General features: G+C 45.4%; 1 protein-coding gene across 2 annotated transcripts in view; it reads right to left on the minus strand.

Annotated features, from left to right (window-relative positions):
- LOC126109731 (protein Lilipod) overlaps positions 1–27436 on the minus strand; it is a 368395-nt gene that overhangs the window by 143456 nt on the left and 197503 nt on the right. For both annotated transcript variants that reach the window (XM_049914783.1, XM_049914782.1), the window contains exon 2: positions 18558–18682. In XM_049914783.1, the coding sequence (XP_049770740.1) occupies positions 18558–18682 (125 nt within the window). The remainder of the gene's footprint in view (positions 1–18557; positions 18683–27436) is intronic.

A 27436-nucleotide genomic window follows, 5' to 3' on the forward strand; every position in this document is an offset into this window, starting at 1 on the left:
ATTGTGTTAAGAAAACTGTAAACAAATTTCAATATGAATATTAATGTTTATGTCAAATGTCAAACAATAGTGTAACAGAATTGAAATGTAACAAATGTTGACACTATGGTAAGATGTTTAAAATTGTAACTGTGCGTCTGGTCCATACGTAGGATATGTAGAATGCAAAACCTCGGGTGAATACCCTGTCTGTAAGGGAGCGGTAAAAGGTGGATGGCAGGCGAGCGCGGGAAAATGCACACGGGCGCTGCACGGCATAACGGGCTCAGCAGTAGGAGTTGGGCATTGGTCTGAGCAACACCTTCTGGATCGAGGAGGCTCTCCTGGAAGACGTAGTTTCATTGAGCCTCGGGTATGCTGTTCCAACGCCTATACAGCATGGCAAAATTCCACAGGCAGTAAAAGGAAAAGTATTGCGACGCTATGAAGAAGTAAAGTGCCGATAAATCAAGAGCCATTGCTGTGGTTGTATGTGTGCTCTGTGCCTCGCCATCTCACCGCCCGCCAACCGCCACATCGATACAAACAGGTTGAAACTTTAAGTACTGCATTCGTATGGATCAGTGTTACTTTTGTTCCATACTGTTCAATAACAACTTAAATTTTACCAGAACTGTCCTATCATTTAATTATCCTCACAACTAACCTAGACAGGGTCCTTTCCAAATGTTGTGCAATCCGAGTGTCCCAAAATGAAGAACTAAAGTTTGTGTTAATAATAATTACCTGCAGACCTAGCTATGTTAGAATGATGTTTAAAGAACTAATTTGTTAATGAACCAATTGAGGAATAACAAAGGTCTGACAAAGTTGGAAGATAAATTTGGTATTGATTTAGTAATGAAGTTTAATTATTTCGAGACAGATATAATGGTATTTAAATGAGCAGGAAATAAGATGAAAAGAGTAGTAATTCATATATTGGAAATTTTGAGCACATAATGATTTCAGTAATCAAATTGTTTAATACAGTGATCATAACAGTTTCAGGGTCCCCCCCCCCCCTTTTTTTATTCATTTGAATTCTGAAGTGTTCTAAACTGATTTGACCAGCAAAGTTAAAGTCAATATAAAAACCAAAATTTATCAGTGTTTTATCTTTATCAAAATTGACATTGTGTATGTGATTCGAAAGTGCTATTTCTAGGGTAACCTATGCCCGATTTTAATCAGATCAATACAGTACGAAATTTTGTAGTAAACATTATAGTGTAGTGTTATCTATTTATGGTTTATCCATATCGGTACAGAAAGTGAAATTATCAGTTCAATAGATTTTCTGGTTCTAAAATTTACCATATTATGCAGTGTTACTACGTGTTGTTTTTGCATGAACGTACATCAACTTGTACAGGGAAGAAACTCAGTTAATGCCTAATTAGGCTGGCGACCGTATTACTAACAAATTGGTAGCATCTTCTGTGTTGTTTCTTGTCCGTCCTGACGTGCAGTTGCATTTCGAACTTGCTTGACGTATCATTGTTATTACAGAGTGGGTGTAAGTCTGATTTTCCTCCATTCAGGTACACGCGGTCAATATCTATACGAAAATCCTTTCTCATAAGGTGAAGCCCGTCAACTTACCATAGTACAGGCTTTAATGAGTATCGTGTGCCACACGCACGCATGTTACAAGCTCAGCTTATGGGCAGGCAGTGTGAGCGGCCCACTGTTTTTGTTGGAGGGGTGGGACGGAGATATTTTAACGGCAATGCTGTAACAGTTAACGGTGAGCGTTATCGTGAAATAGTCAGAAACAACTTCTGGTTTCTCTGGATGGAATGGATACACCCAATAGGTGGTTTCAACAAGACGGGACTACGTTTCACACATCTCGCGAGACAATAACTCTTCCCCACGAAAAATTCCCTCCGTCTGTTCTCTCACTTCCTGGCGACATGGAGTGGCCTCCCAGACCCCGTTACCTTACTCCACAAGACTTTATGTGAACTACAAGGTCTACGAGAACAAACCACAAACAGTTCCCCAAGTCAAGGAAGAAATTCGACGTGTCATCAACGACATCGACAAAGATGTGTGTGGAAGGGTCAACACGAGCTTCATACGCCGGGTATCTGCCTACCGAGGCAGAGAAGGTGGACATGTCTGTGATATAATTTGTCTCAATTAAATGAGAGTGCATGTAGATGAAAATTTAAAAAATTACTATTTTGATGTATTTTTGAGTTAATTATTGCACTTTCAAAAGTTGCGTAATACATGAAAACACTGTACAACATACTACAACTAATGTCCAGTAGGAACCATAAACAGTAAGGTGTACATTTGCTCTGAATTTGATTTTTTTGCAATTTTGTCATACGATGACATGATGGAGAACCGTGGCTGTTGTTTGAAGACAAATGTTGATGGTGTTAGGACAGCAACCATACAGAACAAAAATTCTTCTCAACCAACCAGCACATCTCAAACAAAATAATCTACTGCAGATGGTACTTTTTGATGGCACAAGCAATGAAATAGATACATTAGCAGCAGAGCTATGCAAAATGCACAAAAATATTAAATGTACAGTTGAACATGAAACTAATAAAAGCATTATCTTTCTTGACCTGAAATATTGCAATAATATGGGTAAACATCAATTTAGTATTCACAAAAAACCTACCACCACAGATGTCAGTATTGACAACTCATCTTGCCACCCCCACCAACAAAAAATGCCATATTTCAGAACTATGCTACATCGAATTTAAAAAGTACCAATGAGTGACACAGACCAACAAAATGAAATCAATATAATTAAAACAGTTGCTCATAAGAATGGGTATAAACCCACAATACTAGAAAAACTCCACAACAAAATGCAGACAAAAACCACAGATCCACTTCACAGCAGTCACTTCAAGCCAAATCAGTGTGCGACAGGAGCCAAACCTAAATATGCTACTCTCCCATACATAGGCCCACTTTCATACAAAATAGCAAACTTATTTAAAAAGAAGGAAAAAATCACAATCAGCTTCTCCACAAATAATAAATTTCAACAAAAAGTAATCCATGATGTAAATACCTCCAAGAGTCCCTACCGTAAATCAGGAATATACAAACTCAAATGCGATACATGCCCAAAATTCTACATTGGACAGACAGGCAGAAGTTTTGAAATTAGATAGAAAGAACATATTGATGCTTTAAGACTTGGTAACTTAAACAAATCAGCATTTGCAGCACATATTGCTGAAGAAAACCATTCGGTGGGAAACATTGAAGCCAACTTTAAAATTTTACATCTAGCAGAAAAACGAGCCACTATGAATATATCAGAAGAAATTGAAATACACACACACACACACACAAAACCACCCCAGACTATATCCTTAACGAACAAAGAGTTAGCTAACACCCCTTTCCTGAAAAATTGCCAAAAATTACTTTCCAACCTCCAAAGCAAATAATATTAGTACACCTATATGCAGATCAAATAGCAAATTTATATGTTACTATAATTCTCATGATGCTATGATGCTAAATGTAGTTAAATAATATACTTTTTATATATAAGATCTTTATAATTAATTTAATAATATCACCTCAAAAATTTAATACCTCTGTACTAGTGTAAAAGGCATTACAGTTGCGTAAATGAATATATGATCCTTTCCAAACATAGGACATCATCGTCAAATGTTACGATATATCATAGCATCTGTGATACTCATATGTTTGTAAGCTCTTTGTATATATCAAAACATGTGGTGCGTGGTAGAAATCTTCTGAGTGACAAATCTTAAGTGTTCAGTGAGAACAATTTACATCTGTTGGACGAATGTTATGAAAACAAACACTCCAAACCGACGTTTCACGTAAGTCACATGCAACGAATATCTATAACGCAACCATTCGTGTGTGGCGTGTTTATAATTATGTTTTATTTATATTTTAGGACAATTAATCTGTAAAAAACACACCATATGTCATAAAGAAAGCGTGTAAACTGTCCGAGGATGAATCACAACGATTCGAAACCGGTAACGGTACCATTTGAATAAAGGAACTGAAAGTAAATTTGTGGCTGGTTGCTGTCCTAACACCATCAACATTTGTTTTTTTTTAATCTACAAAATTCCAGGCTCTGTCTAGATCACATCAGCTCGGTATGGTCGTGGTAGGCTCGTGCGGTTACACACACACACACACACACACACACACACACACACACACACACACACACTATCTTAGTCAAATTTTTACACAGCCCAATCTAGCGACTGTCAAGAATAATAATTATGATGATTAAATGATGATGAGAACACGAGCACCCAGTCTCCGAGCAGAGAATCCCCAACGCGACCGGTGATCGAAACCGGGACCCCGTGATCAAGAGGCACCACCGGCCGTCATGACTGGACTTTTTCACCGTCTCCCTATACCATTTAATCCTGGTCGTACGACGGAAGATCACAAAAAGGGTCGTCCGAGAGATGTGTACAACTGTAGGTTTATAACGGCTGACGTCAGTCTGTGCCAGAATTCCAAAACACGCTTTATCAGTGCATATTTCTGGGTACTGAAAAACTCCTCTGTACGAAGCAACACGGGTTCCGAAAACAACGACCGTGTGAAACTGAGCTCGTTCTGTCGGTTCACGAGACACAGGGAGCAGCAGGGATCGGCGCCCTGCAGCTGCCTGTTCCTCGACTTCTGGAAGGCTTTCGATTCATTGCTGCGTAAGGAATGAAACGAGAGCGTCGGGACAGTCAGATCAACTGTACGACGGGACTGAAGAGATTCTAGCGAACGGAACGCAGCTTGCCGTTCTCAACGGTCTTCAGACGGCAAAAAGTAACTTCGGGCGTGTCTCAGGGGAGTGTATAGGACCGTTACTTCTCACAATATACATGAAGGACCTCGTAGATAACGCCGGAAGTTCCGTGAGGGTATTCGCGGATGACGCTGTTGTATACGGAGAAGCCCGCGGAGGATGGACGCCTGCTACAGCGAGTGGCGGTCGGCCCTCGACACTGCCGGCACACAGGCACAAAGACTAAGTGCCGGGTGATCAAAAAGTCAGTATACATTTGAAAACTGAATAAATCGCGGAATAATGTAGATACAGAGGTACAAATTGACACACATGCTTGCAATGACATGGGGTTTTATTAGAACAAAAAGAAAAAAAAAATACAAACGTTCAAAAATTGTCCGACAGATGCCGCTTCATCCGATCAGAATAGCAATAATTAGCATAACAAAATAAGACAAAGCAAAGATGATGTTCTTTACAGCGAATGCTCAATATGTCCACAATCATTCCTCAACAATAGTTGTAGTCGAGGAATAATGTTTTGAACAGGTCTGTGAAGCATGTCTGCAGTTACGGTGGGGCATTGGCGTCGGATGTTGTCTTTGAGCACCCCTAGAGATGTCGGTCGATCACGATACACTTGCGACTTCAGGTAACCTCAAAGCCAATAATCGCACGGACTGAGGTCTGGGGACCTGGGAGGCCAAGCAAGACTAAAGTGGCGGCTGAGCACACGATCATCACCAAACAACGCGCGCAAGATATCTCTCAAGCGTCTAGCAATATGGGGTGTTTTTTTTTGGTTCTAATAAAACCCCATGTCATTGCAAGCATGTGTGTCAATTTTTACCTCTCTATCTACATTATTCCGTGGTTTATCAAGTTTTCAAATTTATACTGACTTTTTGATCAGCCGGTATTTTACGATTAGAAACCGGCACAACAATCGTGCAAGCAATTAATTCCACAAAATATCTAGCAGCGTGTGTATAGAGAGATCTGAAATGGAACGACACATAAAATTACTCTCGAGTACGGCACACGTCAGACTGAGAAATTGGAAAAATCCTCAGCAAACGTAGTCCATCAATAAACCGAGCAGCTCACAAAACACTCGTTGGGCCAATACTGGAATACTGTTCGTCAGTCTGGGATCCGTACCAGGGAGGACAGATTGGGGGAATACACGTGATTGAACAAGAGCAGCAAGTCTCTTTACACGGCGCTTTACGAAGTATGACAGCGTGCTACGCCGACGCCAGCGGCAGAGGCTGCGAGAGAGGCGTGTTGCACCACGACTTGATCCATTGTTACACTATCAACAGCGTAAATTTCCAAGAGAGGCAACCAATATATAGCTTCCTCCTACGTACATCTCGCGAAATGACCGTGAGGACAAAACCGGAGGGATTCCAGCCCACACGGAGACTTACCAGCAGTCGCTCTTCCCGCGGAACGTCCGTGACTACAAGAGAAAAGGCGGGAAGCGATAGCGGTACACGAAGTACCCTCCACCACACACCGCAAGTGTGGAAAGTAACTATATCCCTCTATATTTTTCTTCCTACACTTCCTACACACGCGCCGTGGCACGGAAGCGAAGAGACCTACGTAGGTCGCTGGAGGGAGTGGGCACCACATCTGCGCACGCGCACGCAAACACGCACACGCACACGTACACGCTAATTAGCTAATTCCGATAGATTCCAGGGCGACAGCGATGAGGTCTGACGACGCGTTCAATCACATTCCAGGTATGCTGCATCGGGTTCACATCTAGCGAGTCTGAAGGGGAAGGGGGGGGGGTGTTCCTCAAACCACTGCTCGCACTCCTGGCGACGTGACATGGCGCATTTTGTGTTAAATCCTGAGGTTGGTTTGCAGCCTTTTGTATTCTGTTGCATGCATGATATCCTCGGTCGCCCCCGCCGATTCCTTCCCTCAATAGCTCCTTCTGCTATTGTTCCAACGATGTTGTTGTGTCGTAGGATGTCCCCTTCAAGTTTGGCTCTTCTTGTCCGGATGTGCCTCCACAGAGATCTGGTTTCCTGTACTCTTCTAAGCACCTATTCATTTGTTACTTCGTCTCTCCAGCTGATCATCATCCTTCTATAGCAACAGATCTCCAGTGCCTCTAGCCGTCTTCTCTCTTCTCTTCCTATTGTCCAAGTTTCACATCCAAATTCCAAACGAAACCTTCACGATACAATTTCGTCATACGATGACACGATGCAGACCGTGGCTGTTATTTGCAGACAAATGTTGACGGTGTCGGGACAGCAACCAGCCACAAATTTGTGGCCGGTTGCTGTCCCAACACCGTCGACATTTGTCTTTCGTGATACGTTTCCTTACTTTCAGACTGATGTAGTTAGTGGTGAGTAAGTTCCTTCTCCGATTGAATGCAATTTTGGCTTTTTGCTGGCAATTTCTTTCCGGCTTCTACCATCCCTCGTGATTTTGCTTCCCAGGTAAGTAAATTCCTCTATCACTTCCAGCTCCTCTCTTCGAATTCTCATTCTCAGAGGTTCACATTCTGGTCTCGTACTGAATACCATCACTTTACTCTTTTTCTCGTTTATTCTCATTCGAGACTGATGGAATTAGATGGCGCATTATCTTGCTGAAAAAGTCACTGACGTCGGGAAAATGATGGACATCGAGGAGCATACGTGGTCTCGACCAGAGTACGATACCGCTCGACCTGGACGCACGGATGCCCGTACGAACGTTCCCCCGGGCACAGTGGACGACTCGTGCGCGCCCTGCCGTCGCCACGACGGGGATTCGCCAGCCCGTGCGGCGCCACGTGCCCTCCTCAGCCGTGGCGTTAACACCGGCACAGGTACGAGCTGCCAGCTGCAGAGACACGTCGTTAGCAGAGTCCCACGCACTGTGTGTCCCGACACACTCGTACTCTGGCCAGCAGTAAAGTCCGGTGTTACTTCCGCCACAATTCGGCGCTTCTCCTGTTTTACCGGAGCGCCCAGCCTACGACGCCCGACATCTGTCGTGACGGGTGGCTGCACAGCCCCACGACGCCTGGACGTGGTTTCACCCGAGTTTCGCCACGTGTCGGAGACGCCCACCAGAGCACTCCTCGAACACCCGACAAGCCGTGCAGTCCCCGAAATCCTCGTGGCGAGCCTCCGGGTCATCACCATCTGGTCTCCGTCGAACTCTTTAAGATCGCGCGCCTCGCCCACTCTGCACACGGGCAGATATCACGTGCACGTGGCCGTCGGCACTGGGCGCCGCACGGCCTGGCGAATCCCCGTCGTGGCGACGGCAGGGCGCGGACGCGTCGTCTCGCGCGTGTAATATGCTGCGAATACACAGAAAGATAGATCCTTTATCATTTAGCAGGTCAGCAACTGGAAGCAGTTAATACCATACATTATCTGCGAGTACGCATTAGGAGTGATTTAAAATGGAATGATCGTATAAAGTTGATCGTCGGTAAAGCAGATGCCAGACTGAGATTCACCGGAAGAATCCTAGGGAAATGCAATCCGAAAACAAAGGAAGTAGGTTACAGTCCGCTTGTTCGCCCACTGCTAGAATACTGCTCAGCAGTGTGGGATCCGTACCACGTAGGGTTGATAGAAGAGATAGAGAAGATCCAACGGAGAGCAGCGCGCTTCGTTACAGGATCATTTAGTAATCGCGAAAGCGTTACGGAGATGATAGATAAACTCCAGTGGAAGACTCTGCAGGAGAGACGCTCAGTAGCTCGGTACGGGCTTTTGTCAAACTTTCGAGAACATACCTTAACCGAAGAGTCGAGCAGTATATTGCTCCCTCCTACGCATATCTCGCGAAGAGACCTGAGGATAAAATCAGAGAGATTAGAGCCCACACAGAGGCATACCGACAATCCTTCTTTCCTCGAACAATACGAGACTGGAATAGAAGTGAGAACCGATAGAGGTACTGAAGGTACCCTCCGCCACACACCGTCAGGTGGCTTGCGGAGTATGGATGTAGATGTAGAGTGTATGTATGTATGTATGTATGTATGTATGTATGTGTGTGTGTGTGTGTGAGAGAGAGAGAGAGAGAGAGAGAGAGAGAGAGAATATACGTTTGTATCAAAAATAACCAGATTTTTAAAAAATCTGAACTATTACGTTATTTGAGATATGTGCGTGAACAACGTGCTGTTCGAAAAAGCAAACTCCCGAGATTTACACGGTTCCCGCTAGGTAACAGCAGTGTGCGCCCACTTCAGTTGTACTAACACCGGTGCCGGGGCAACAGAAACTGTTGTGTGTTCTACGTTCTGTCGGTAATAACTGTGCAGCGTGACTTTCATGCTACGTATGGTGTGAGTCCCCCTACAGCACAGAGCATTAGACGATGGCGTGAACAGTTCCGAGAGACAGGTTGTTTATGTAAAGGAAAATCGGCGGGCCGTCGCCGAGTGTCTGACACAGACGACGAACGCATCCGCCATATTTTTACAAGGAGTCCGCAGAAATCCGTCCGCCGTGCAACTGGACAGCTCAGCATGCCCCCGATGTCCGTCTGGCGTGTGTCGCGTCGACGAAACCGCACAAAATTCAGCTGCTGCAAGGTGACGAACAACAACGTGTGCAGTGCTCTAATATCGTTCTTGACAGTTTTCTTCCACGCTCAGTGTTTAGTGACGAGGCAACATTCCACTTAAATGGAAAGGTAAACCGTCATACTGTGAGAACATTGTGTATGGAACAACCGTATCATGTTGTACAACATGAGAGGGACTCACTAAAATTTGTACAATTTCACGGGAAGAGGTGTACGGTCCACTTTTCTTTGCGGAGAGCACTGTTACAAGAAGCAGTTTATCTCGATATACTTGAGAACTTTCTTTTCCAACAGTTGGAGACTGATTCGAATGACTTCAATAACCAGCTGAATGGGGCACCGCCACACTGGCATTACGAAGTGGGGGAATTTTTAAATCGAAGGATTACTGAAAGATAGATCGGTCGCACTGGACCAAATGGTTCAGCCTTACACCAGAGCTGACCGTATGTGACTATTTCTTTGGGGGTTTATAAAAGACTCAGTTTACGTGGTTCCATTACCAACAACAATGAATGAACTGAGACATCGCACAACAGCAACTCTAACTCAAGACACGCTCGCTGCAATGTGGGGACAACATGAATACCGCATTGACACATGCCGTCCATCTCAAGAGCGGCATATTGAACACCTCTGAAAAAGTATGAAAAAAAAACAGTTTTCCGGTCATCAAAAAACCAAAATTTATTGTATATGTTTATTAGTTTCACAAATATAGATGTGCGAAATCGGATGATCCTTTTTGGTACACCCTGTACAGTACGTGTTTATAACGGCGCCTTAAACACGCTGGCCCCCTTCGATATTCTTCGGACTTAGCAACATTTCTGAGCAATGTTAATGGCAAAACATTTTTACCATGTCAGTGTATTCGTCCGTAGGTTTGCAGTCGTCAAGTGATTGGAGTGTCGGGAGTAGCAACATTTTCTTACTCTCATTTCGATGTCAATCAACTAATACTGGTTAACACACGACCGCCTGGGGCGCATCTCCTCTTGTGTCACCCGTGCTTTCCAATGCCGCTACCGAGCGAGGTGGCGCAGTGGTCGGCACACGGGAGGACGACAGTTCAAACCCGCGTCCGGCCACCCCGATTTAGGTTTTCCCCGATTTCCCTACACCGCTTCAGGGAAATGTCGGGACGGTTGCTTCGAAAGGGCACGGCCGACTTCGCTCCCCGTCCTTCCTAATCTGATTGTACCGATGACCCTCCCGCAAATCAACCAACCATTGCCCGTAGTCCAGTGTGCCGTGTGTGTACTTCAACTATCGATATAAGGCGTAAATTTTGTTGTCTGCTACGCGGAACTCTATGCAGGTACGCCATTTACCCCGAGGTATGCTTACCTGGCGTGTAGCATCTCGCCCCCCAACTTACGTGCACGCCTCGACAAGTTCGAATGAGCTGCCCCAATAGATAGGAAATGCGCGCGGCACCCGAGCGACGCATCACTTGAGGCAGTGTCGATATGCACCCGACGTACAAGTTTTGCTCTGGGGACGCCTCAGCTCAGCGCTCCAAGCAGCTGCTCCGGTACTAAACCTGCGCTGGGAACGCGCGTGCTCGTGTGAAAGAGCTGCGATGCGGGAGCACCGTACAACACGGACCAGTACAGATTCTCGGACACTTTAGTTCACTGAGGCGACGTTTAGTGGCCGGCGCGGCCGCGCCCCCACATTGCCGCCGTCGCGCAGCCCATTCGACGGGCGAGTTGTGCGGGCAGCCTGCAGTCAGGCGCAGCAAGCGCAGTTCTGCAGTTCTGCAGACTCTGACTGCCATCAGCGAGTAACACAGTCGATCGGTGCCAGCCACGTCTCTAATGCTCCCGTGTCTGTCCGAAGTGGATCCATAACGAAACGCGTTGGGACGGGGGGATATTTCGTAACTGCCTTAACCATCACGTACAGAGTGTAGCAAAAAGAATCATCCTCTTTGGCACATCTATATTTCTGAAACTAAAAAACACATAGAATGAATTTTGTTTTTGATGAAGGTGAAACTCAAAAAAGTTTTTTTCATACTTTTTCATAGGTGTTCAATATGCCGCCCTTGAGATGCACGGCATATGTCAATGTGGTTTCAAAGTGTTCCCACACTGCAGCAAGCGTGCATCGAGTTACAGTTTCCACAGCTGCTGTTATGCGATGTCTCAGTTCATTCATTGTTGTTGGCAATGGAAGCACATAAACTGAGTCTTTTTATAAATCCCGACAAGAAATATATACAGTCAGCTCCGGTGACCTTGGAGGACAGTAATGTAAGACCGAAACATTTGGTCCAGTACGACCGATCTATCTTTCAGTAATCCTTCGATTTAGAAATTCCCCCACTTCGAGATGCCAGTGTGGCGGTGCTCCATTCAGCTGGTTATTGAAGTCATTCGAATCAGTCTCCAACTGTTGGAAAAGAAAGTTCTCAAGCATATCGAGATATGTGCTTCCTGTAACAGTGTTCTCGCCAGAGAGAAATGGACCGTACACCTTTTCCCGTGAAATTGTACAAAATTTTAGTGAGTCCCTCTCATGTTGTACAACATAATGTGGTTGTTCCATACACCATATGCTCACATTTTGACGGTTTAGCTTCCCATTTAAGTGGAATTTTGCCTCCTCACTAAACACTAAGCGTGGAAGAAAACTGTCATCCTTCATCTTGCCAAGAACGAAATTACAGAACTCCACACGTTGTTGTTGTTGTTGTTGATCTCCTTCACGAACGGCTTAGAGTAGCTGAATTTTGTACGGTTTCGTGTGTAAACGTCGACGCAACACACGCCAGACGGACATCGGGATCTTGTTGAGCTGTCGAACTGCACGGTGAACAGATTTCTGCGGACTCCTTGTGAAACTGTGGCGGGTGCGTTCGACGTCTGTGTCAGACACTAGGGAACGGTCCGGCGATTTGCCTTTACATACACAACCCGTTTCTCGGATTTGTTCGCGCCATCGTTTAATCCTCTGTGCTATAGGCGGATCCACAGCATACCTGGTACGAAAGTCACGACGAACAGCTATAAGCGACCCACAGTGCGCAAAACGTAGAGCACAAAACGCTTTCTATTGTCCCGACACCGTTTTTACTAAACCTGAAGTGGGCACACACTGCTGCTAGGATGAAAAACTCTAGACTTTGCTCTTTTCAACAGTACGCACATATATCAAATAATATAATAGTTACGATTTTTTAAAAATCGTATCATTCTTTTTGATACAGCCTGTATTGGTTCTTACTACGTGAAGGCAGAGGTTAGAGACTGTAGCTCCGAGTGATGCTTACCAGCGTTCGTTCTTATCGCGGAACAGTCACTCCTGGAACGAAAAGGGGATGTAGCAAACAGACAAGAAAGCGACCTAATAAAAAGGTGGTAAAAAGACTGACTCCGGACACGCAGACGAAGACTGCACAGTCTGAAGTCTGTCGAAACAGTGCTGAGTCTGTTGCTCTGAAGTTGCAACACGAGCGAAGTGGTTGAGGCAAGCATCACTGTTACACGTTTTGTGTGTGTGTGTGTGTGTGTGTGTGTGTGTGTGTGTGTGTGTGTGTGTGTTCCCGACTGCTGACGTAGCAGCTCGCATGTAGACCTTCAAAAGTTGAAACAAGCTTCATCCGCGAACGCTCTGCTTCTTCCACGACAGCTGGTCGAGCGCGGCGGCCGCAGCACGGCGCGCCCTCTGTGGCCGCGGTGCCGGCGCGCTGCCACCCTCGGCCACTCGTGCGCATCGAACGTAAGCGTGCTACACTCTGAACACTGGCTAGAGTCTTCGAAAGGAGTGTGACGTAACTGTCAGAATCAGCCTCTGCACTGTTACTGCAGGTTAAATAAAACCCACCGTTCGCATTCACCCAAAGAGAACAGATGCAACTACTTATACAGGGTGCTTCACGAAGACATGCTAATACACTACCGGCCATTAAAATTGCTACACAAAGAAGAAATGCAGATGATGAACGGGTATTCATTGGATAAATATATTATACTAGAACTGACATGTCACTACATTTTCACGTAATTTGGGTGCATAGATCCTGAGAAATCAGTACCCAGAACAACCATCTCTGGCCGTAATAACGGCCTCGATACGCCTGGGCATTGAGTCAAACAGAGCTCGGATGGCGTGTACTGTTACAGCTGCCCATGCAGTTTCAACACGATACCACAGTTCATCGAGAGTAGTGACTGGCGTATTGTGACGAGCCAGTTGCTCGGCCACCATTGACCAGACGTTTTCAATTGGTGATAGATCTGGAGAATGTGCTGGCCAGGGCAGCAGTCGAACATTTTCTGTATCTATAAAGGCCCGTACAGGACCTGCAACATGCGGTCGTGCATTATCCTGCTGGAATGTAGGGTTCCGCAGGGATCGAATGAATGGTAGAGCCGCGAGTCGTAACACATCTGAAATGTAATGTCCACTGTTCAAAGTGCCGTCAATGCGAACAAGAGGTGACCGAGACGTGTAACCGATGGCACCCCATACCATCACGCCGGGTGATACGCCGGCATGGCGATGACGAATACACGCTTCCAATGTCCGTTCACCGCGGTGTCGCCAAACACGGATGCGACCATCATGATGCTGTAAACAGAACCTGCATTCATCCGAAAAAAATGACGTTTTGCCATTCGTGTACTCAGGTTCGTCGTTGAGTACGCCATCGCAGGCGCCCGTGTCTGTGATGCAGCGTCAAGGGTAACCGCAGCCACGGTCTCCGAACTGATAGTCCATGATGCTGCAAACGTCGTCGAACTGTTCGTGCAGATGGCTGTCGTCTTGCAAACGTCCCCATCTGTTGACTCAGGGATCGAGACGTGGCTGCACGATCCGTTACAGCCATGCGGATAAGATGCCTGTCATCTAGTCATTGTATCTCAACCGACGCGAGCAGCAATGTCGCGATACGATAAACCGCAATCGCGAAACCTTTATCATAGTCGAAAACGTCATGGCACGCATTTTTCCTCCTTACACGAGGCATCACAACAACGTTTCACCAGGCAACACCGGTCAACTGCTGTTTGTGTATGAGAAATCGGTTGGAAACTTCACTTATGTCAGCACGTTAAGTGTCGCTACCGGCGCCAACCTTGTGTGAATGCTCTGAAAAGCTAATCATTTGCATATCACAGCATCTTCTTCCTGTCGGTTAAATTTCGTGTCTGTTGCATGTCATCTTCGTGGTGTAGCAATCTTAATAGCCAGTAGTGTATTTTACTGTGTTATTCTGCAAGTAAAACCAAAGAAGAAAGTTAATGTTTAGTTACCACTTACGGTAATAAAAGATTTTGCCTGAAATTTAGCAACTTCGCTAATATGAAACCATTGCAAAACTGTACGAGGTTAAAGTAAAGCACGTTTTCCATTCATTTTGTTATTATTATGGGTCTGCTGAATCTAGTAAAAGATGTCCCAGACGTGTATCTGCAGTAGTTTTCCAGAACATCCAGAAAAGCAAAGATTATTAAACAAGTAAATTTGTTTACCTACCACTAGGAATGTAGAAACGCTTATCTCGGTGTTGGCAACCGTTGGCGAGTTGTTCCAGTCGTTTCGTAACCTTGAAACGAGATCGTTTTCTGCATTGTCCAGTGGAAGAACATAACAGCAGTGTATTTAAGTGAAAGCACATAGTAACTATTGTAGTTTGTAGATTTATGAAATAGGGATGCCTTTCAAACCATCACTTTTCCAAAATTAAATTCTCTGCTTAAGTTGAGAACTTTGTTTTTTAAATTTCAGACGATTGCACAAACTGGGCCAAGAAGTTAATAAATTAAAAATTTTACGGAATTACGTCTTTGCTTCTCTGCATGTTGTGGAAAACTACTGCATATACTGGGACGTGTTTTATTATATGCACCACCACCACCACCACCACCACCACCACCACCACCACCAACAACAACAACAACAACAAAATTAATGAAAACTGTGGCTTAATTTAACCACCTACAGTTTCGCTATGGCTTCATATTACCGAAATTGCTTAATTTCGGGCAAAATCTTTTATTAGCCGTAACTCCGTAACTAAACATCTGCGGACCTATGTTTATATGAACTATTTTCTTTAGTTTTACTCGTAGAATAACATATTACAATATTTGCACATCTTCGTGAACCACCCTGCATTAGAAGAAAACCAAGCACACTGCCTGTGATCGCTAATAAGCAGCACATCCGCCATAGCTTGTCGGTGTACAGCAGAAAGGACATTCGTGTCAGTTACTTAGTGCACACATCACATTCGCTGTAAACATTACAGTGTGGAACGTGTCAACAGAACACACACACACACACACACACACACACACACACACACACACACACACACGGGCGCGCGCAAAACTAAAAAAAATAGTTACATGGCTACAAGTGTTTTACATCTACATTTATACTCCGCAAGCCATCCAACGGTGTGTGGCGGAGGGCACTTTACGTGCCACTGTCATTACCTCCCTTTCCTGTTCCAGTCGCGTATGGTTCGCGGGAAGAACGACTGCCGGAAAGCCTCCGTGCGCGCTCGAATATCTCAAATTTTACTTTCGTGATCTCCTCGGGAGGTATAAGTTGGGGGAAGCAATATATTCGACACCTCAACCAGAAACGCACCCTCTCGAAATCTGGACAGCAAGCTACACCGCGATGCAGAGCGCCTCTCTTGCAGAGTCTGCCACTCGAGTTTGCTAAACATCTCCGTAACGCTATCACGCTTACCAAATAACCCTGTGACGAAACGCGCCGCTCTTCTTTGGATCTACTCTATCTCCTCTGTCAACCCGACCTGGTACGGATCCCACAATGATGAGCAATACTCAAGTATAGGTCGAACGAGTGTTTTGTAAACCACCTCCTTTGTCGATGGACTACATTTTCTAAGGACTCTCCCAATGAATCTCAACCTGACACCCGCCTTACCAAAAACTAATTTTATATGATCATTCCACTTCAGATCATTTCGTACGCATACTCCCAGATATTTTAGAGAAGTAACTGCTACCAGTGTTTGTTCCGCTATCATATAATCGTACAATAAAAGATCCTTCTTTCTATGTATTCGCAATACATTACATTTGTCTATGTTAAGTGCCAGTTGTCACTCCCTGCACCGAGTGCCTATCCGCTGCGGAACTTCCTGCATTTCGCTGCAATTTTCTAATGCTGCAACTTCTCTGTATACTACAGCATCATCCGCGAAAAGCCGCATGGAACTTCCGACACTATCTACTAGGTCATTTATATATATTGTGAAAAGCAATGGTCCCATAAAACTCCCCTGTGGCACGCCACAGGTTACTTTAACGTCTGTAGCCGTCTCTCCATTGAGAGCAAGATGTTGTGTTCTGTTTGCTAAAACCTCTTCAATCCAGCCACACAGCTGGTCTGATATTCCGTAGGCTCTTTGTTTATTAGGCGACAGTGCGGAACCGTATCGAACGCCTTCCGGAAGTCGAGGAAAATGGCATCTACCTAGGAGCCTGTATCTAATATTTTCTGGGTCTCACGAACAAATAAACCGAGTTGGGTCTCACACGATCGCTGTTTCCGGAATCCATGTTGATTCCTACAGAGTAGATTCTGGGTTTCCAGAAACGACATGATACGCGAGCAAAAAACTTGTTCTAAAATTCTACAACAGATCGATGTCAGAGATATAGGTCTATAGTTTTGCGCATCTGCTCGACGACTCTTCTTGAAGACTGGGACTACCTGTGCTCTTTTCCAATCATTTGGAACCTTCCGTTCCTCTAGAGACTTGCGGTACAAGGCTGTTAGAAGGAGGGGCAAGTTCATTCGCGTACTCTGTGTAGAATCGAATTGGTATCCCGTCAGGTCCAGTGGACTTCCCTCTGTTGAGTAATTTCAGTTGCTTTTCTATTCCTTGGACACTTATTTCGATGTCAGCCGTTTTTTCGTTTGTGCGAGGATTTAGAGAAGGAACTGCAGTGCAGTCTTCCTCTGTGAAACGGCTTTGGAAAAAGGTGTTTAGTATTTCAGCTTTACGCGTGTCATTGCACGTTGATGGTAATGTGAATTTCTGTGTGGTATTGGAGGAGCCGTTGAGGAGAAAAAAATATCTACATTCGAAAAAACATCTGGCGTCTATCAGGCGTTTTACTTTCACGGTTAGGTTGTCAAAGAGGTTCGTGTCTGCACCTACCACTCCTTTCCGTGCCGGAGTTCGATACATCGGAAGGTAATGCAGACCATTTTCCCTTCTAGTGTTGCACTCGTCAATGTCTGTGTTACTCTCAAACTCAGGTGAAGTGTTCATTTATTAACTTACCAAATTTGTTATGTAAGTTAATTGGCCTAGCTGCTGAAAGAGATGACTGCCTGTATGCATGTGTATCCCGCACGTAATTTAATTACTTTCGTTAATGTTTGCCTAAGTGTGGCGTTACCGAGAGTATTATCTCATGAGGCAAAAGCGAATGAAAATATGAAGAATAACTGACTGCATTCCAGATCGTTACAGTTTGCTCCTGTTCTTATGACAAGCCGAGGCCGAATGTTTCACAAAGTATATTATATTGTTTTTGCAGTTCTGAGGGTTCTCTCTCTATCTCTCTCTCTTTCTCTCTCTCTCTTTGAGTGTGTGTGTGTGTGTGTGTGTGTGTGTGTTTTTTCTCAAGGACAAGTCGACGCATCAAACGGGAATCTACGTTACATACTGAGGCCTCTGGTCCCCTGTCGATGTAAAAAATTGAAGCTTGTAAGTTTGTGCAGTCAAACACTGATTCATCACAATGTATACGGTGCTTCCCGTTGACTTAGAATCACAAAATTTGGCAAGAAGCAAGGTTTCACAGCACAATTCAAGATACGAATCTGAAAACTGTTACATTGTACGTATATAAGGCGGAAAAATATTTCTTTTGCCATTTGTTATCCGGCTTCAGAATTGAAAATAAAACACACTCGGAAGTCTCGGAATCCCTGAGACCGATATGTCGCCAGTGTCAGTGCAGGTAACAGGTAAAAGTCGTACACATCCTGGATTCCTACAGTGGATGTTTTTCCAGTTTAAAGCTACCCTGTCTGTGCGAAAAGCAGTCACCAACATTCACGAAGCTGCCATTACTATTTGTTCCGTCGACGCTCCTTTGCTCGGCTCCACAAGAATCTCCCAGCACGAGTGACTGCGCCTCCCGACGCAGACACAACGGCGGACCTTCAACAGAAAGCAGCACTCAGCTCGGCCGGGCTCGCGCCTCACCTGATCTTGAAGACGGTCGCCTCCTCCTCGTCGATGGCGTAGTAGTCCTCCGAGCTGCGCCGCCGGAAGCGCGCGATGACCGCGAACGCCGACACGTACAGCAGGATGAACAGCAGCAGGAAGATCTGCCGGCACACCCACACAACAAGGGCTACACTCGTAATTCCAGACAAGTATACACTACTACATATATCTACATCTACATACATACTCAGCAATCCACCATACGGTGCGTGGCCGAGGGTACCTCGTACCACAACTAGCATCTTCTCTCCCTGTTCCACTCCCAAACAGAACGAGGGAAAAATGACTGCCTATATGCCTCTGTACGAGCCCCAATGTCTCTTATCTTTGTGGTTTTTCGTGAAATGTAATTTGGCGCCAGTAAAATTGTACTGCAGTCAGCCTCAAATGCTGGTTCTCTAAATTTCCTCAGTACCGATTCACGAAAAGAACGCCTCCTTTCCTCCAGAGACTCCCACCCGAGTTCCAGAAGCATTTCCGTAACACTCGCGTGTTGATCAAGCCTACCAGTAACAAATCTAGCAGCCCGCCTCTGAATTGCGTCTATGCCCTCCCTCAATCCGACCTGATAGGGATCCCAAACGCTCGAGCAGTACTCGAGAATAGGTCGTATTAGTGTTTTATAAGCGGTCTCCTTTACAGATGAACCACATCTTCCCAAAAATGTACGAATGAACCGAAGACGACTATCCGCCTGCCCCACAACTGTCATTACACGCTTGTCCCACTTCATATCGCTCTGCAATGTTACGCCCAAATGTTTAATCGACGTGACTGTGTCAAGCGCTACACTACTAATGGAGTATTCAGACATTAAGGGATTCTTTTTCCTATTCATCCGCATTAATTTACATTTATCTATATTTAGAGTCAGCTGCCATTCTTTACACCAATCACAAATCATGTCCAAGTCATCTTGTATCCGCCAACAGTCACTCAACATCTTCCCGTACACCACAGCATCATCAGCAGACAGCCGCACATTGCTATCCACCCTACCCAAAACATCATTTATGTAGATAGAAAACAACAGCGGAGCTTCCACACTTCCACACTACCCTGACCTCCGATGAACACTCACCATCGAGGACAACGTACTGGGTTCTATCACTTAAGAAGTCTTCGAGCCAGTCAGATACTCCAATCCCATATGCTCGTACCTTAATTAGGAGTCTACAGTGGGGCACCGAGTCAAACGCTTTCCGGAAGTCAAGGAATATGGCACCCATCTGATACCCTTCATTCATGGTTCGCAATATATCATGTGAATGTTGAAAAAAGAAACGATCCGGAGGCACAGTTACAGAAACCAGTAGCTGTGAGTTAGAAGCACTGGCTCTGGCTGTTGACACACGAGCCCCACTGTGGCACAAGGCGGTGGATGGCTGTGTCGCAAAACTCCCGGGGCTGCGATGTTAACCAGTGCCGCACCTACAGCTGGATGTCGTCAGTCGAGGTGAATCGTTTGCTCCTGAGAGCCTTGTTAAGGGGCGTAAACACAGGCAGAGAGTTGCGGGCTGTGTGGAGGGTGGCCGAGAGCCTCCGGTTTGAATTTCTGCAGGAGTGCCGCGGCTGTGTCGGCCGTACGAGGCTCTGCATTGCCGTGGAGCAGAATGACCCCACGGGTGAGACTGTCCGGTCGTTCTGATTTGATCGCTCGGCGAAGGGTGGTCGAGGTTTGGGAGTACCGCCGGGCATTCACCGTTGCCCCGTGCTGCAGGAAGTGAACCAGAAGGGGCCATCTCGGTCAAAGGAGGACGCCGGCACGGCGATTCACCTCGGACGACGACGTGCTGCTGTACGTGCCGGACCGGTTAACGTCGCAGCCCCGGGAATTTTGTGAGACAGCCGTTCACCGCCTCGTGTCACAGTGGGACGAGTGTCTACACACTTCTAACGTACAGCTACTGGTTTGTGTAACTGTGCCTCCGGCTCGTTTTTTTCGAACGCCCCTTATAAATAGAAAACGTAGCTTCAAAAGTTGTTGCGCAATTTACTTGAAATTTTTACGCAAATACACTAATAAACATTGAGGCGGACAGAGACAACACACTTTTTAATAAACATAATTTATACCATACTCGTCACATAGGGGCAATATCGGGTAGACAAGGTACAAAAATGGTTCAAATGGCTCTGAGCACTATGGGACTTGACATCTGTGGTCACCAGTCCCCTACAACTCAGAACTACTTAAACCTAACCGACCTAAGGACATCACACGACACGCAGCCATCACGATGCAGAGGAACGGCAGCGCAGTGGCGGTGCTGCCACTTGTACTCAGGCGATTCGTGTCAGAAGGTGTCCGACCTGGTGATGGCCGCACGTTGGGAATTGACTGACTCTGAAGCTGGAATCGTAGTTGCGGCTACACGCGTGGGACACATTCTGAGACCCAGTGTTAACAGTGTGAGAGGTCCGCGACTAAGGAATTTATTGCTAGCGCGCTCGAGCAGATGTAACTTCGATGGACTGCTCACGCGCTGCCTGCGATATGTAGTGTGTAAGAGAACCTCAGGCCAGAGAGCAGTGTCGGCTGCAGCAGCAGTAGCAGCCGCAGCCGCAGCTCGCCGTCGGGCGGTTGGGCCGTTCGTGCCTGAGGTAAAAGCAGCAGCGCGCATGTGTAATTTGTAACGACTGATTTTGTACTATTGTTATATCGAGTCCCACGTAAATCTTTTTAAATATATTTTAATAATAATCTTTCTTATAAAGATGACAGACTATCATTCATCTGAATTTAAAGATTTTACTAATTCCTCCTATCCGTGGTCATCCCGATTATGGTAAACAAAAATCAGTTGTTTCATTTTATACATGGCAAATCTAGCGGCCAGCATTGAACTGGGCTGTGCCAGAAAAATTTCTTACAGGAGCAGATATATATATACGCGTTATCCGGCGACTTAATTGACGTAAGAATTTTCAGTTTATTCAGTATGATCTTTCAGAGCCATGACGCAGCACTGCTGACATCCAGATTCACCAGTTTAGGTTCACAGTCACGTAATTATTGGAAGGTTACATACATGTGTCACAATTTTATTGAGTGGTTAGTCACATTTTTCTTGCCAGGTTACGGAAATTATCTGTTGGGAGGTACCACTAAATGTGAATGTTATAATTAAAATATCTGTTGGGAGGCTACAACAATGTGCTGAGAATACAAAATTTCAGGCGTCACCTTCCTCCACAGACAATGCAGTGGCGGACGACTTTCACGTAACGACCGAGAGCAGCAGCGTACGCGTAGGGCTGTCAGTACTGACAGACAAGCAACAGTGCGTGAAATAACCGCACAAGTCAATGTGGGACGTACGACCGACGTACCCGTCAGGACAGTGCAGCGATACGAGGCGTTAACGTGGTATGACGGCAGACAACCGACGCGAATATCTTGGCTAACAGCATCACATCCCCCGTAGCGTCTCTCCTGGGCTCACGACTGGAAAACCGTGGCCCATCAGGTGAGTCCCGATTTCAGATGCTGAGAGCCGAGTGTGACCCAGACCCCACCGAGACGGACACAGGCTGTCGACAAGCCACTGTGCGAGCTGGTGGTGGCTCGATAACGTTTACATCGAATGCACTGGCCGAGCAGCGACAGGACGTCGTTATGTTCGGCTACTCGGAGACCATTCGACAACGATGGAATTTTTATGGATGACAATGCGCCATGTTGTCCTCGATTGGTTTGGAGAATATTCTGAACAGTTCGGGCGAATGATTTGCCCAGCCAGACCACCCGACACGAATCCCATCGAACATCTATGGGACATAACCGGGAGGTGGGTCCGTGCACAAAGTCCTGCACCGGCAACACTTTCGCAATTACGGGCGGATCTAGAGGCAACACGGCCGAATATTTCCGCAAGGGACTTCCAGCGACTGACTGAAGTGCACGCTGGCATATCGAGTTGCTAAGCTTGTACGGGTCATGCAGGGCAGGTTGTCCGTGTGTTGCGCCGTTTTGCAGTTGATGGGCAGTTCTTCGTTTGGCTTCCCAAAACCGAATAACAGGGCGACACAAAACTTGAGACATGGCGGCAGCAGTACCAGTGTCTCGTAGCTCGACAGGCTCACAAATGAGAGATATCGTTACTAGCGGTCCCGGTACAGAAAAACAAACTGAGACTGCTTAAAGCGAACGAGGCACGATGGCCTGAGGTTTGATATCGAACTCGGCACACCGCGGTAACAGCTCTTTTTTTCTGGCTCAAATTCACTGAGAGTCGCGCGCGCAGCGAAAAAATGCATGTGACCGCAAAAGGGAGCTCGCCATTCGTGTTAACTAAGAGTCATAAGAGATCGGTAGCACAGTATCGGAAAACAATGGCCTATCGCCGACGTCTTTCTGTTGCAAGAATCCTACAATATACTGTAAGCTGAAACATTATGACGTTTGCAACAGTTCACCTGTGACTACAGTTACAACGGCAGATCGGAAGAATACCGATATCTTAATAGATTTTTTGTTTTGTTTTGGAATCTCTAACTTTCATGTAAAATTCGTGGCACTCTGTGTGACCCAGGAATGTTACACGCATAGCTGAACCAGAAAAATCTAAAAACGTTCGATATTTTCTCAACGCTGCAGCCCGTTGGTATTGCCTCGAGTACGTGGCTAATGTCAATACCCTTATACGGTAATATCGGCAGTATGAAATACAGTCGGAATGAAACTTCTGTTCAAACCAATTTCACAATACATACACAACATGTTTTTCGAAAATAGTCTTCAACAACGAAAAAAAATTAATTTCAGATTAAGCTTATCCATTACGTATGAATAAGACCCCTGATTATTTATACAGGAAACTGAAACAGGTAGTTCAAGAAAGTCACTGTTTGCTGTGTCCTGTATTTATATTAACTTGAGGTTGATTGAAACCCAGGACACTTTTCGTAACTGCTGCTAATTGTTCTCTTAACCTTATTGCAGGATTTCTCTTTTTAAAATAAAAAAAAACACTCTTTGAGCCATTTCAGTAATTTTACTGAAATTGTGCTTAAGACTCACTACTTCGGCAAGGCCATTGGAAATTCGACACAACTCAATTGCGGACGAGCCACTGAATAAGGTGCCCACGTACTCACATGGTTCAAATGGCTGGCTCTGAGCACTATGGGACTCAACATCTGAGGTCATCACTCCCCTAGAACTTAGAACTACTTAAACCTAACTAAGCTAAGGACATCACATACATACATCCCCGACGCAGCATTCGAACCTGCGACCGTAGCGGTCGCGCGGTTCCACACTGAAGCGCCTACAACCTCTCGGCCACACAGGCCGGCTACTCACATGGTTAACTAATTCTAGTTCTCGTTCACGGCTAAAGTCAGATGTTCTCCTCGAGGAGGGTATCTTGTCTGAATTTTATTTTAATCGAACATGAGGTGTAATTTTTAGTATTTTCAGCGCTTATGACACTGTTCAGTGATCTTCTTGACTTCACGAAACTTAGGGATTTTTTCAGACCCTTTAGCCCTCTCGGATTTTCTTTTTCCTCGTGATAAAAACACCTGCAGCCGTCCTTATGATTTTATTTTACTTTGTCGCTGCCAGTTTCAACGTTTCAGTGCGTCATCTTCAGGCTGTTGATGGTTGGAGTGCCGACACATTATCTGCGTATCCAGTAATGCTGGCAACTGATGCGTTGTGCATGGGGATTATATGAACCTGTACCGCATCAAAAACAGCCTGAAGGTGACGCACTGAAGCGTTTAAACTGGTAGCGACAAAATGAAGTAAATCATAAGGCCGGTTGTAGGTGTTTTTATTTTATGACGATAGTAAACGGGCGTCGTCCCAGTGGCCTCCTGTCACAAGGATGGACATACAAAAGCTTTCTTTTCCTTGTCCTCGGCATCTGAAATTAGATGTAACTCTTTACATAAGTGTAAACAACATTTTTTCTGAGATTTAGAGCATGGGGAAATATCAAAACCCTGTTTGTTCTATTTTCAGACCTAAACATTTGACCACTGCACACGATTTTTTGTATACTTGTTACCCCTGCTGAATTGCAAGTTTCCCCACGATTCAGATGAAACTGCCCATCGAAACTGGCTACAAATATAGATGAACTATATGTGCAACACTTTCTCAAATTCAATTCAATGCACAAAAATTATTCTCTTTCATTTATTTTTGATGTGTGTGTGTGTGTGTGTGTCTTATCTGTACACAGGTGATCCCTGGCGAAATGGTCAATACTCAGGGGTGTGACAGGATTGACGATTTCAAGCAAAAAACTTTACACAGGCATACGGCCTATTCCGAATGGTTTCAGAGCTAGAACACATTTCATGTACATCATTATTTTTTGCGCATGGCAGCACATTGTCAGGTTTACACATGTACTACAAGTAGAAAACAAAACAACGTGCGTTTTACAAAGTTTTTGATGAGGAATACGTATTTTTAATATATTCGCATGTATGCGCAATCACAAATCTCACATTACAGATATTGTACAGTTCACAACAAATGTTCGAACATCCCACCCTCGAGGGCAACAGCGTCCGTGACGCCAACAAGCAGTTCATCTCGCGTATTCACCTTTTGTCTGTCTACCTCACACTTCCTCCACAAACAAATATCTACTGGCGTTAGGTCTGGCCAGTTAACTGTACAACCGTGACCCATCCAGCGATTAGGTTTAAGTGCTGTCGAGATGCCGGTACAACTTGGAGCCGCTACGTAGAGTATACTGCAGTCCGCGTAGTTCGAGGCACGTCCTCGACGTGTTCTGCCCGAAGAATGCAAGTAACTCCCGTGTCATTCGCTCTTCTAAAAATGACTGCTCGTTTCAACGTTTTACAGATGACGCCGCACGATACATTGATCGAAAAACGAACTTGGAAATTGGTTTCGAACGTAGCGTGTGGCTTATCCTGCAAACATCGACGCCATTCCGTGTAGATCTCTCTTCATCGGTGAGTAGCATTAATGGAAGAAAATGACGATTGTCATTTAACTACTTCCAAATTCCAGTCGTGTGGTATTGTCGCGAACGTCAAATGTCAAATGGATCCAAGTTTTTGCGCGTGTAATATTCGCTATACTCGTGTTCGTGCTTGTACTAGGTCTGCGCTATTGCTGCGCTGTGCCGTAAAATGTGGCAGGCGTCGGAAAGCGCCGACAGTATTCTTCGGTAGTACTACCATCGCAGAAGCCGTAAACACATACCGCATCTGCACGGTCTTCATTAATCTAGGTGTGTGTACAAACTTTTCGCAGTACTACACTCACCACACACCGTGCACAACCGTGCGTTCAGTGGGCCGTTTTAAAGACAGAAAGACATCGCCGTCAAAAAAGGTCAAAAGCAACGAGATAGATTAGGCTGGAACAAAACGTCAAAGACAGGTTGCGTGTCTAAGACACACACGTCCGCGGCATTAGCCCAAAAAGAAATGTACGAGGTTCGTTCAATAAGTAACGGCCCACATTTTTAAAAAAAATATACAAATCAAACGTCCTTGTTGGTGCTTAACGTGTGACGTTTGTTGTGTGCGCCGGTGAAGTTCCGAACCGTTCTGGCAGATGGCAGAGCCGTAGTACAGCGTGAAACTGGCGTCTACACACGACTCACTTTACAACCAGCGTGCTGTTATTAAATTCTCGTGTGCAGAAAAAGAAACCGCGGTGGACATCCGTAAACGTCTGTTTGCAGTGTACGGCGATGCTGCAGTTGGTAGGAGTACAGTCGGGTGACGGGTAGAGGAAGTCACAGCCTCAAAGAAGTTGCAGAGGCAGAGCCGCACGGCCAGCCGCGCTGTGGCCGCCCTGCCGCAGCCGCAGCCGCAGCCACTGCCCCAGGCGTGCCGAGCCGTGCGGCTGCCGCTGTCCGTGCCGACCGGCGCATCACGACCCCGCAGCTGGCTCTGCACCGTCGGACGTCCATCTCTCTGGGCCGCTTAAAGATTCTCTGCGGGGAACACACTTCGGAGGTGACGGAGAGTGTCAGTCGTGCAGTGAAGACATGTCTGCGCCTACAGGACAAGAGCTTTTACCAGCAGGGAATACGTGCTCTTCCACAACGGTGGCGTACGGCCATAGAACGTGATGGAGACTACGTAGGAAAATAGGACGTGGACAAGACATGTTGGACTATACTGTCACCAAATTCTGACTCTTAACAATAAATATGTTCGGAGAAGAAAAATGTGGGGCATTACATATTGAACGCCCCTTTTACATTAAATGCGTTCTACTTAAGGAAACATTCGGAACACGGCATACGTCACAGGAAAGTTTTTGCTTCAAATGAGCATTGCTCGCATACCCCTGAATATCGACCATTCGTGCTAGGACGCCCTGTATAGTCATCAATATTCCAGAATAGCGATGGGAAAAACCCACTACTTAAAACCGATGCCGGTATTGTGATTCTGAATAACCGGTATTTTTTGATATTAGTTTCGTCGCGGTTATAACGTGTTTCTGTATAGTTATTTTATTGATTAGCACGTAAAACACTGGAATGTTGAATGTCATAGCACAGGTGCTAAAATTTTTAGTTTCTAAATAAAACTTAAAAAAATGAGTACTATCTACTAACAAAAATCTCCATTGCTTTGAAACGTGTATTTGGTTATTATAAAAAATGGGAATAGCTATCAGAGCTATTATATGGTTGCCATTTGTATGAAATACTTAAACGAAATTGAACCGACATTAATATATTAAAAACTTAACAGCTCATTCGTTCTTTATAATGAAAATACAGAGTAGTAGATCTTCTGTCCGTGTTTATGTGCACTGAAGAGCCAAACAAACAGGCACACCTGACCGATATCGTGTAGGGCCCCCGCGAGTACCCGGAAGTGCCGGAAGACGACGT

Source organism: Schistocerca cancellata, chromosome 12 (assembly GCF_023864275.1).
Source record: "Schistocerca cancellata isolate TAMUIC-IGC-003103 chromosome 12, iqSchCanc2.1, whole genome shotgun sequence".
Lineage (NCBI taxonomy): Eukaryota > Metazoa > Arthropoda > Insecta > Orthoptera > Acrididae > Schistocerca > Schistocerca cancellata.